Source organism: Eleutherodactylus coqui, chromosome 6 (assembly GCF_035609145.1).
Source record: "Eleutherodactylus coqui strain aEleCoq1 chromosome 6, aEleCoq1.hap1, whole genome shotgun sequence".
Taxonomy (NCBI): domain Eukaryota; kingdom Metazoa; phylum Chordata; class Amphibia; order Anura; family Eleutherodactylidae; genus Eleutherodactylus; species Eleutherodactylus coqui.
Genome location: NC_089842.1, coordinates 23563700 through 23576574, shown reverse-complemented (window position 1 = coordinate 23576574; position 12875 = coordinate 23563700). Strand labels below are relative to the sequence as shown.

The 12875-nt window shown below is 43.7% G+C and overlaps 1 protein-coding gene across 10 annotated transcripts in view; it reads right to left on the bottom strand.

Moving 5' to 3' along the window:
• Positions 1 to 2016: 2016 nt before the first annotated feature.
• LOC136631943 (uncharacterized) overlaps positions 2017 to 12875 on the bottom strand; it is a 33347-nt gene continuing 22488 nt past the window's right edge. For 9 of the 10 annotated variants that reach the window (XM_066606438.1, XM_066606447.1, XM_066606446.1 and 6 more), the window contains 7 exons: positions 11217 to 11474; positions 9470 to 9556; positions 7571 to 7642; positions 7070 to 7324; positions 5489 to 5569; positions 5188 to 5277; positions 2017 to 4176 (listed from right to left, as the gene is read on the bottom strand). In XM_066606438.1, coding sequence (XP_066462535.1) covers positions 5189 to 5277; positions 5489 to 5569; positions 7070 to 7324; positions 7571 to 7642; positions 9470 to 9556; positions 11217 to 11474 — 842 coding nt within the window. In that variant the 3' untranslated portion in view covers positions 2017 to 4176; position 5188. The remainder of the gene's footprint in view (positions 4177 to 5187; positions 5278 to 5488; positions 5570 to 7069; positions 7325 to 7570; positions 7643 to 9469; positions 9557 to 11216; positions 11475 to 12875) is intronic. The other variant, XM_066606441.1, reaches the window with a different exon arrangement.

The following is a 12875-nucleotide window of genomic DNA, read 5'->3' as shown; positions in this document are numbered from 1 at the left end:
GGATCTCTGTGTCACCTTTTCAGGATACTGTAATGAAGAATTCTTTGGCAGACCCTGGGGATTCTTAGGCACCGAGGGGCGATGAACAGGTTGTATTGGAAGCAGGCACTTAGAATAGCAATGTTACACCCTCTCAGAGCAACATTCCAAGGTTGGATTATGCAGATGAAACCAGAGCAGGTCTAGTAATAGGGTACTGGTGGATCTCGGAAGAACTAGCAAGGAAATTTTCTATGAGTGGAGAGTGCCTACTTTCCGATCCAGCGGCTCTGTGACTAACTGGATGGTCTCAGAAAGGGTACCTCCACTTCTCTACTTACAGTTATCACCACCAGAGGTCTTTCCAGACGTCAGGTAGGAATCTGGTAGTAGTCCACCAAGGCCTGATGCACGAAATTCCATGCCGAACCAGAATCCAGACCAGCTGACACAGGGAACTGCATACCGGAGACAGACAACGTCACATGTAAATACAATCCTGGAGAGGACTGATCTATACCTAGGGTAGCCACTCCTACTGATCCTAGGCTTGAGAGTTTTCCTGATTTACGAGGACAGGTGCCGACATGATGACTCGGAGCTCCACAGTATGTGCACAGCTTTTTAGAGCAACTTCGCATGTGTTCCTCCTCAGTTAGTTTGAGCCGTTTAACCTACATGGGCTCAGGGTCAATAGACAAGAAGAATTAGGTGGCACAGAAAGCAGTCTCTGGTACTTGGGTGCCAGGCTGATCCACCGCTTATACTGGGTACCCTTCTTGGTCCTCTCGTGGAACCGGCGATCAATTCTCGTGGCTAGGGGATTAAGGCATCCAGGGGGAAGTCAGAATCTTGTGGCCAGCCAACTTGTCTTTGATGCGCCCTGCCAAGCCTTCCCAGAAAGCCAATAGTATGGCCTCATTGTTCCAACCCAACTCTGAGGCCAGGGTTCTAAACTGAATGGCGTATTGCCCCAGGATTTTGCTTTTAGGGACTATGAGTGTGAACCCACTGTGCTAACCAACCAGCCTGGCTTTTGGACCCGACCTGATATGGCTGGCAGAGGACCCCAGTGGTCAGAGGTACCGTTGCAGGGCAATCTCAGATGGGGAATCTTGTCCTTAGCTAATCAGGAAGATGGGAAGACCCCTGCCTAGAAGTTGGGTATTCATTCTGATAAGAACTGCCCCATTGTCTTCACCTCATAGCTGACTATCCCTGACAGGACACAGGGACAATGTACTGAATACATGGCACACAAAACATAGAGCAGGACTGACTTATCACAGAAAATGGGAACGATGCAAAGACTGGAAAAAAAAAAGATAAACGCACACAGGCTGAAGCATAGAACATACAGAATAAACACAAATAGATACAGGATCAAATAGACAAAACAGTCCTGAGACAGACGACCTAGATGTGCTAGGTGTCTGAGACAAACACACAACAATACTGAGGCAAAGAATGGAGGATTCCCAGCTCAGCTAAATAGGGAGGTAATCACCAATTAAGCTGCAGCTTGGCTGTGAGCACTGAGCTGGGTTAACCAGTGTAGTGCTGGTAGAAAATTAGAAGAAAAGAGTACATTCTTACTGAAGGAGCAGAGTGTCGCCCAAGTCTGCCCGGAACAGCAAGAGAGCGTCCAACAGAGGTAGCAGACCTAACATTTACACTGGGAACAAAAGTGTTCTTCCTCTAGGCACTGCTATGTTGTTGGCACTATTTTATGGTAACCCCTATCTTCCTGGGACTATTTTATTGTGCACAATGTCATTCAGTGCATTGGCATACTACATACTACAGTTCAGGGCCCAATTGTTGAACGCTCAGCCCGAGGAACCAGAATTGTCCTGAAGATATAACTAGGGTTAATTTAGTGGTATGGCTAAGATAATAAGAGGTGGGGTCAGGGCAGGGCATGACTCTGTGGCAAATGCTGCTATGGTTAGGTTAATAATTGTCAAATATCTGTTCACTACTAACATAAAATACAAAGTCTTTGCTGCAGATGTGAATTTAATCAAGATTGTGCCGTATTTTGTATATGTTGAATCAATTGGACACTGTAAAAATACACAGCATTATCCTAAAAGCAGTTAAACATTGATAAAATGTAGCAGGTAAGGTAGAGCCAGGTTAAGATATCTGCTTGCTGTCAGTGAATGGAAACACTTGTGTTTAATGTCAGAAGCTAAAAACACATTACTACTGTTACAATGTATCAGTTCTAACACAGTCAAGAATCAGAACACAATGGGGCTCATGGACCTTATTCTGGACACTGGATTTCTGGTTTACAGAAGTCACAACTTTGGCGCAAAAAGTATACAGGGCCTATTATTAGGGACATGGTTACTTGCGGATGATCACATGTACTCAACTGGTGGAGGCTTCAATTTGGATTATGGCGGTGCTGCCAGATGCAAATAATGTCATAAGAGGCTTGAACTTTCTTATAGATTTGTCACAGATGGCCCGCTGCAAGGTTTACTTGATACACCTCTACACGGTACAACCGGAAGGCACTTTTCATACCAGCAACTATCACTCCAGTGCTTTACGCAGGAGCAATAGTCGTTCTAATGAATGATGGCGGAGCTGTAGCAGACCATTCCGGCCCATCTGCCTCGATTCACAGTAAACAGGCAGTCACTCATAGATTGAACAACTCCTGTTTACACGGAGCGAGAAGTCGCTCAGCAGTCGTTCCAATTCAGTGAGCTGATATAGAATGACTAGCGACAAATGTGCGACTTCTTCCTCAGTGCCCTCTCGGCAGCCGTGTGTACATGGGTGACAGTCCCCTGAAATCGCTCAATTGAGCAGCTATTCGGGTGACTATCAGCCCATGTAAGGCTTTCTACAAACGGCCGAGCACGATTTCGGACTATGAAACTCGGCCAATGTCACACTTGCGCATTCTGTAAAAACCGCCTCCCATCACTTCAGTACAGCGTGTTTTCCTGTGATATTAAAAACAATGGCCGATGTGTTCAGAGGAAACACCCAAAGATGAAACATGCTGCCAATTATTTTTGCTCCCATATACGACCCCATTCAAAAGCATGAGGTTCCGATTTGTGCAAGATTTGTGCACCTTGCAATGTACAAATCTTGCATGATTTTCAGGGACATGTGAAAGCAACCTAATGGTACCTTTAGTCTGGCATATGGAACACCGGTCTAAGTAAATGTCCCCCAAAGACTATTAAAATGTTCTAGAACTTTTCATTGCATGAGGATTCAATTTTGTGTACAAGAAAAGTGGCCGAGCCCTTTAAGACAGAGAAACGGTCACGCCGGTATACAGGCACAAGCCTTTTTATGCATTTGTTTGGACTGACTGCACCTCTTTGCACCAGACTGAAGCCTACACTAGCTACAATTTGGTGTAGGTTTCAACTATAATTCTTGCCACTTTCTGGCACACATGACCCCACTACCTTGAAAAAAATGGCGGGCCCAATAAAAAAACTTCAAAAAGGTGAAAATTTTGGCACGTGCACCAGAATTTTGACTTTTGTATGCCGGGAAACTGGTGAATTAGATATAATACCTATATTCCGTTATGTGTATTTCATATCTCTGTAGGAAACGTTCCTCATAGATCTTCCCGATTTGATAAAAGGGTCATCTTTTTTATGATGCTTTTTCTTAGAAGGACCCCATAAAAAAAAGATAATCACAGGTTGTTGGGACCTCAATGATCGATTGCAATCTGTGCGGGAACCTGTGTTCTGTTTCCCTACAGCACCCCCGCTGCAGGAAAAAAGTATTACACCATTGAAAATAAAGGTCCATCTATGTAATACATAGATATGCGAGATCTTTCACACAAAGATGCTCTTCTGATAATACAAGACATAAAGCAGATTTCTATATTAGCTGACCCTACATAATAATATCAGGTATTCCACCTCAGGTGGCTTTCCGCAAACCACACAAAGGTCACAGAAGATGTCAGAGCTGTCCCATTCTTCTAAATACAGTTGAATGTCCAGTCTAGTTAGGGACGATGTCTGACCATAGCAGTGATTGGAAAACCTTCATGATTGGATTACAAGAGCTAAAGCTAAAAAATGATCAAGCAAATATAAAGTGTACACAAAGCGAGAAAATGGCAGAGCTGTCCGATGGCCAAAATGTGCAAATAGTGGTGCCCGTAACTGCGCTGGGGGTCATCTGCAGGGGTCACTGTGAAATAAAGACAGAACATTTCTTCAGCTTTAGAATAAGTACTCAGATACTGCAATGTTCAGAAGATTTTACTCTGTACGGTCACAAGTTGGCCATTTTGAAGACTCTTAGCAATATAGTAACACGGTAGATGAACATGCGCCCAAACCTGCATGGAGTTGGTGGACCTACAATAGATGCTATATACCCATAATATTATAGCCTTTGGAGACTGGGGAGTGGTGGACCAACACACCGCATAAAGCTATTACAACTCTACTAGGTATGACCTTTTGGATCCTAAGTGGATGCCATACATAGAATATAAGTCATTCTGCACCTTTTTGGGCATACTGGATCTTCTACCATACCCCCACTGATGCTTTTTTCAAGAGGTGGCTCTGAAAATGATAAGCGTTAAACATTCCAAATACTGCATACAAGTAGAACTGCTGTTGGACCTCATTAGACTCTAGCTTTAAGTCTTTTCTTCTCAGATTACCGAGCTAAGCATCAAGCCTTCTGCATTGACTTGTACAGGGACTGTGGCTGCCATTAATTGATGAATGGGGAGGATAGATAAGGATCTCAAAATTGGGATCTTCACCATTTAGGAATTTATACCATTTTAGCTCAGGATCTTTCAAATAAAGGACTTTTTTTTAACTTGCTCCAGGGGTATAATGAGGAGATACAGTTGGGCCCTTACGCCAGGCAACGGTCAAGCAAAGATTTGGAGAGGTAGGTCTCTGAAAGCCACTTCTTTCCCTTCCAACCTCTAACCCTGTTGCTTTAAGTTACAGCAGCCAGAGCTTCTTCCCAGCTGTTGTAACTTGATGGAAGCAGCAGTTCTTTGAAGACAAACAGGTGAAGGTGGGGGTGCAGAGAGGAGCACAGGTAAAATGCATGTAAAGGGGTAATCTTCATATTTTCCTGCCTCTCCATTCTGAATTTTTTTGTATGGATGCTTGAATTGGGTTGATTGGGTGAAAGTCAACAGTTCCTTCTTTTAGTAAAGAAATTACTTGCCTTACAGAAATCCAACGAGTAAAGCCAACAGAAAGAGTAAAGGAATGACAAATATACCGGAGTCCCTCCAGGATGTTCCTTTATTCGCTGCTGAAAAAGCAGATTGGTATGAATAGTTGCATTCAATACAATTAGGAGTCCAAATTTTAAATACGTGGGATAAGGAGCAGTGAGTTTCCAAGGGTGGCTTTACATCCTGGTGTATCGTTGATGGAGAAACAATATCACATGATCAGTGCAATGGGGAATGTAGCTGTACTAGGTCTGTAACCCCATAACACCATCTAAGTCCTGCCATTACCTTGAATGGTTTCTGTAGACGTCCCGCCATCAGGCCGGTCAGCTTGTCTTTTGCTCACATCATTCCCATTTTGGTGACACTCTGCAATGACAAAACAATTCTCATTTGAGTAGCAGTTCAGAACTGATTCTTGAGACTTTTTGGCTGCAGGGACAGCACTAATTCCTGAAGTTCTATAGACCTTGAGACGTTAGGTAAAATTCTAAGAAGAAGGATTATCCAGATAAAAACAATTAAGGAATGGGAAAATCTTGGACTGGAATCCAAATTCATCTTTCGAGGCTCATTAGGAGGTCAGACATTGACTCAAAGGAGAGACATCTATATGGTTGTCACTAATGAGAAACTCTTTTTTCCTTCTGGAGGGGAGCTAATTAGAATATTATTCCCAGGTTGCATTACAGAAGTCCCCTTATCTTTTGCTGGATCTTCACAAGGATAATAATTAATACTGTCATGGCTTGTACTGCTGGGACTTAGCTGTCACAGGTGCCACAGTCAGATGCTGCCGTTTGTCTTGTCTTGCACACTGGCTCTGTCCACTTCACATTGTGATTCCCCTGCCCGCTCCCTCTCCGCTGCCCTTAGGGTGCATGCACACCCCGCACCTGTCTTAAAGGTCCAATGCGCTCTCCCTAATTCCATCTGCCACCAATCCTCTCTCAGGTCCAGCCATACTAGGCATCCTCCCCATAGTGGGGATGCCTAAGCAATTGGTTTCCTACAGCCATTGTGACAAAGCCTCTGTTTCTCTAAATTCTGTTTTTTGACTCCCGTCTAGAGATGAGCGAACGTGTTCGGCTCCGCCCCTTTTCGCCCGAGCACCGAACTTTGCGAGCAATTCCGTGCTCGGGCGAAAAAAGTTCGGGGGTCGCCGTGGCAGCGCAGGGGGTTCGGCGGGGAGTGGGGGGGAGAGGGAGAGAGAGAGGGCTCCCCCCTGTTCCCCGCTGCTGCTGCCCGCGCCGCCGCGCCTCTCCCCGCCCCCCGGCGCCGGCCGAATCTTTACGCGCGGACACTGAAGTCCTCGGTAAAGCCGGTGTCTGGGTGCGTAAGTGTTCGTTAAGAACACGTTCGCTCATCTCTACTCCCGTCAACTATTCTGCTTTCTGTGTTGCCTGACCTTGGCTCTGATTACTGGACTAAACTATTGCTCACTGTGTACCCTGACCATCTACCTGGACCGTGTCTCTGCATCTTTGTGCCAGCCCTGATTTTCACCTGCTTTTCTACTATGCTTCAATTCACACCATCTGGTGCTGCACTTTAATCCTATGTAGCTTCAGCAGCTTCATCACCTAGACTTTCTGTGCAAGTATTGGCTTATGGACACTGCTGCAAAGACTGTACCCCGCTTGGAAGGGTCAAAGATGAGACTGGGAACTGCTGGGGCTATCCATGATACCTGACTTACTGGGGTTCGCCTCATCTTGAGAAGGAAACTCACTTGCACTTCTATCCTCAGACAATTCGTACCCCTCCTTCTCTGACTCTCCTCTCTTTCTGTCTCAACAAAATTTGGGTGGTGCAGTCCCATAGTGAAGGGCATTATTGATGACCAACTCCTCCATATCTACTCCATACCTTCAAAATTAATGTACACAAGGTTGCTCATGCCTTGTCCGTTCCCATGCTCGACCCAGAACAATCTATAATCTTCATCTGCTCGTTTTTTGCTAAATATTTCTAACACGGTCTTGTCTTGGAAACAAGCAGAGCATCTCTCGAATATGTCGTCTTTCGTTGGACAAAATGTGGCTTCGCGAAAAGTGAAGTTGTGGTCATCCTCCACGATGACAATTGGAAAATCTGTGACTGGAACTGCAACGTTACAGAAGTCTACAGAGGAAAAGAAAGAAGAGATGAGGCAAAAATCATCAATCACATAGGGGTGTTGAGTCTTTGGGAGGTCTTTGTTATATTAAACACATATGGAGATACGTTGATTGTGGAATACATTTGGTGTACTTGGCTGGATGTAGCTGGCGGGTCAATGAGAGAAACCATTCTCACTGTGTTTGTAGTAAATACAGATAGACAGACATTACATTATACCACCATTTAGAAGCATTAGCTCCTTAGTACCATCATCATTTTCCATAGATGCCATATTTTCATGTTTCTGTTTCATGGATCGTTTTCTCACTCGTAAGTCGACTAAATAAAAGAAAATTGCATTATATGAGTATCACAAACAGTTATAGAGTAGGATCAAGTATATATATATTAGTGCGTGTAGTGTTAGTGAGTTTATCCCATTCACTTGACCTCAATCTAAGAATGTTCTGATCTCGTAATGTTACGGCAAATCGCTAAGATAGTCTATTACATGTATGACCAGTGGAGGCCCCCTGGGAATGAAGAAACAAAAGTCCCTTCTATTGTACTCCAGCACAGAGGCTCTCGGGACCACCCAATATGCAGAGAATAGCAACACACAACCAGTCAACTTGTGCATGGAAACCCTGAGAAGGTGCTAGTCCTCGTGATTCCTTCATTGTAAGGATTAATCACCAATACCTTAATCATAGAATGACCTAGGGATATACTATTACTGATTTATGAGAATACCCTTGTATGAGGCTGTCCAGGATTAGAAAAAAATGGCTGCTTTCTTAAAGAAGAAACTCCTGACTACAGGTTGTATGTGGCATTGCAGCTCATCCATATTCACTTCAATGTAGTGGAGCAGCCATAGCAGACACAAACCGTGTTCAGTTGTAGAGCTGCTTCTTGAAGAAAGCGGCCATCTTTTTCTAACAGAAGAACAGTTCAACACAGAAGTCTGTGAAAAGGTGCTCCAGAATTCTTATTTCATGAAGAATACAAATATTTATTAAAGCAAGCATGTCAGAAAAGACAACAGGTCTTCCTTAAAGCGGTTGGGTTGGCTACCTCCACACTGTTGATGACCTATCCTCAGGATAGTTCACCAATAGTTAATTTATGAGAGTTCGACACTTGGAACCCTGGCCGATCAGTTGTTCTCCTGGTGGCTGTTGGTATTACATTGAATTCAATGGGAACAGTGCTTGTATTATCAACCCGGTCCACCAAAAAGTGTATGAAGCTGTCTCTGTTACGTGAGCTGCTGGAATCTGTAGTACCATTGTGCTTATAGCAGCACAGCACTCACAGGGTTAATGATTGTGCTAGCTGGGTGCAGTGACTTCCTGCTAGCCAATTCCCTGGGTCTTTGCTCACATATAAACCCTGCTCCTGTCAGTCTCTGTCTGGTGTCCAGAGTGAGCAGTCATGTATCCATGTCCGTTCCAGCTTGCTGTGTGTTTGGTGTTCGGTGTGCAGGGTGAGCAGTCATGAATGCTTGTCTGTTGGAGCTTGCGCTGTGATCTGTGTTTTGCTGGTTCATGTCCATTTGTACATTTATTTTGTGTCAGTGTGTTTTTCTGATCTCCTGGATAGTGTAGGGACTAGTGGTATAACCAGGAGCCATGAAGTGGCCCGCTAGCTTCCATGTTTTGTACAAAATGTCAACTAATACCTTGTATTTATATGCAGCTTATCATCTGCTATTAGTGTTACAGTTTGCCTGCTGTATGCTGTGTATTCTGGCTCTGTGTGTCCTGTTCTTCTGTTCCTGTCATGTGGCACGTTTATGTATGCTGTTCTGGTGCATGGGTCCGAGGTGCAGCTAGGGCCAAGATCCAAAGACCTCTGGGCCACCCTCTATTGGGGCGATGTCCACGCTTAGGTAGGGCCATATCACCCTCCCCGGTAGCACAGGGTCAGTTGTCTGAAAACCATGCGCATGCAAACTACTACCCCTTGGGCACGATCGTGTGGGCACCGTGCTAGATAATTAGCATTAGTAAGCACAACACGATCGTAACAGTCTCCTTCCTGCTCTGTGTACCCTGACAGCTACCAAGAGCACAGCTGATCGTCTGGGGTCCCGAACTATGGATCAACTATTGATGACCTATCCAGAAATAAGAGTTATTGCAATTTTTTACATTTCTATACCTTTAGGGTGGACACTGGAACTCGGTTGTTCTGATTTCTTCATCCGGTGTTGATGCCTCTTTTTTACAAAGTGGTTACAGTCTAGAGTTAAACATAAATGTTTGTGCATCAAAACTAATTCAAAAATATTGTCTCAATTTTGGTCAAAGATTTGGACAACAATTTGGTCAATATCATACTTTAAAGAGAATAGTCTTATACTAGATCTCTTTCTTCTAAATCCCTTATACTACAGAATCCAAAATCCACCCACTTATAAGATTCTCTTCATCCATCATAGCAAATCCAAACAGAAACATAATGCCCACATTTACCATTCAATAAACCAGAACATTACCCCTAAATTATATTCTACTGCCAGAATGGCCACCATTGGATCCTACAGAGGTTGTTATTCAAGTTTCCAAGGTAATAGATTTAGACAGGTTGTTGGCCATATTGATGCAGACCAAGTTTTCTGAGAAACATTAAAGTGGTTGTCCACGAAGAGGAAATCTTTAACCCGGCCAGTAGTCTCAGAACCTCCATGTTTAGCCCAGATCAGACACTGGGTCTCATAGTATGGATTTTCTCCGTGCCCATCATGTCATCTCACAGAGCAGACTGTTCAGTTCATATTAATAACTAAACCAGCCCCCTGAGATGATGTCACGGGCTCTAAGAAGGTCCATAACCACAGTAGCCGGTATTTGAAACAAGCCACAAGTCGAGATATCAGTGATCTGGGTATTTACCCTCCCTGTACAACCCCTTTAGAGGGAATCTGTCAACTTGCAAATGCTGTCCAAGCTGTAGACATGATGTCGTAGAGCTGAAGGAGCTGAGCAGATTGATATATAGTGTTGTGGGAAAATATTCAGTATAACTTGTAGTCTAGTCCCTTATATATCTGCTCATTCTGAGCTTTGATGTCCAATGGGCGGTCCTAGCAGTGATTAAGTAGCTGTCAATCACTGAATTCCCCCCTTAAAAACCGCGTCAAAGTCCACACCATATGATGGTTTTGATTCTGACTTTCAGCTGAGGATCTGCTGCAGAGTGTCTGCTGGACATCCGCCCCGTGTGAACATGCGCTTATAGCGTCATTGATCAGCGCTCATCAACCGCACGAGACACCGGGAGCAATGAGAAAAGAAACAGTGAAATTTGGTACCTGGACAGAGAAAGTAGGGCATTGGGGATGCTGCAGGAGATCACAGCAGATGATAACCAGACACTGCAGCAAATGAAAATTGCAGATTACAATTCAATCACTATTGGAAACCACAAATCCCAGCACAACAGTCAGTACAGACCAGCAGACTGTTCTCTGGACCGCAGTTCTGAATGGAATTGCATCTAGAAGACATTCCAGAGGTTTCCACTGCCCTCTCCAGCTGTGATTGGTCAGTTTGGATTGAACTGACCAATCACAGCAATGACGAAGGGTGGAACCACTGCCAACATACTAATTGCCTATCGAGTTGATTGGTGTTGCCATATGTGGCACCAATCAGCATAGTTTACTGAGTCCAGTGGCATCATGGGTTTAAATGTGCCTAAGAGATTTTAACGGCCGGTCAGAATTGACCAACCAATCATGGTGATCATTGTTTCGTGTGAGAGAGGAAGGTAGCGTTCCATTTTGTGACATCTTTTGAAAATTACACAGATCCTCTGATCCCGCAGTTCAGTTCATCACCCCCCCCCCTCCCCCCCTTCTGCCTCTACTTTACTTTCTGTAATACTTACAAAATGAAATAGTTACCTTTAGGAATAATTCTTACGAGGGCCCGATTTTCATGTAGGTTTCCATGTTTGATCTCCAGAGTGATCGCATCGCTGCAGGCAATTTCCAGCAGAGATACTTCTCTAAAACAAGCAGTGCAGAAGCCGAACATGTGAACCTTCTGTGGACAGGAGGTGCGCTCTTGCAGAATAACTTCCTGGCTATTATACTGGAGGGTAATCGGACCATCGGATACCGGAACAGACGTCATACAGTTGAGTGCAGATGGTGGAACACCTGAAAATTAATAAAAGAACTGTATGTACAACATGATTTGCTAAGTAGCTTTTATACCATTCAACCTAATGAACACAAGAGATAAGTTATCTTAAGTCAGAGCTTAGAGGTAAGAGAGGAATGGCTGGAGAGAAAAAAACGTTGCTGCAAGGGGAGAGAAGCTGCTGGAGTGGGGTGGAGCTTCTAGAGACAGGAGGAGCTGCTGCAAGGGGAGAGAAGTTGCTGGAATGGGGAGGAGCTTCTAGAGACAGGAGGAGCTGCTGTAGGGGAGGAGCTTCCAGAGAGCAGAGGAGCTGCTGCAGGAGAGAGAAGTTGCTGCAGTGAGGAGGAGCTGCTGATGAAGGAAAGAGCTTCTGCACGGGAGAGAAGTTGCAGAAGGGGAAGAGCTTCTAGAGAAAGGAGGAGCTGCGGACAGTGCTGATATATATGCTCATTAGTACTATTTGTCCACTCTGCTGGTTATGAACTTGTCCGGTAAATGCTACTAGCATTCACTAGTTCAACTCTTGAGCATTTGAAAGGTGACTCACATTAACCCCTTAGTGATTCAGCCTATTTTGGACCTAAGGACTTGACAATTTTGGGGGGATTTTCATCTCTACTTTCCAAAAACCATACCTTTTTTATTTTTCCATTGACATGACGATATGAGGGCTTGTGTTTTGCGAGGTGAGCTGTAGTTTTATTGGTACCATATTGTGGGTACTTATTCTTACAGCATTAATTATACAGATTAAATTACATGATGAGATTTTTTTTGAGGGTTAGAATGATTATGACAATACCAAAATTATATGTATAGTTGGGTTTTTTTTTGTTTATATTACTCCATTCAAAGTTCCAAAACGTTTTTATTTTTCCATTCCTGGAGCTTTGTAAGGACTTGTTATTTGCATGGCGAACCGTAGATTCTATTGGTACCATTTTGGGGTATATATGGCTTTTTTGATCAGTTTTATTGCATTTTTTTGGGGAGGCAAAATGAATTTAAACAGCATTATGGCTCTGTTTATTAACTTTTCTTTTACAGCATTTGCCATGCGGGATAAAACATGTATTCGATTTATTGTATGGGTTGTTACAGATGCGATAATACCAAAAGTGTGAGTTATTTTTTTAATATTTGTAAACAAAAAGGGGAAAGCAGGCAAAAAAGGTTTTCTTTTTATTACTACATGTTTACATGTTATTTTTTTTTACCTTTTTTATGTCCCTGTGGGGAGCTTGAGCCTGCATTCTTATGATGATCCTGATAATACATTGCAGTACTTCTGTACTGAAATGTATTATCACTAATAGTATTGATCATAGGGAATGGGAGAGGAATGTCATTGTTTTGTGTCCGGTTGCCCATCAGCCTTCCATGATTACATAGTGGAGGGCCGATGACATCACAGAAGG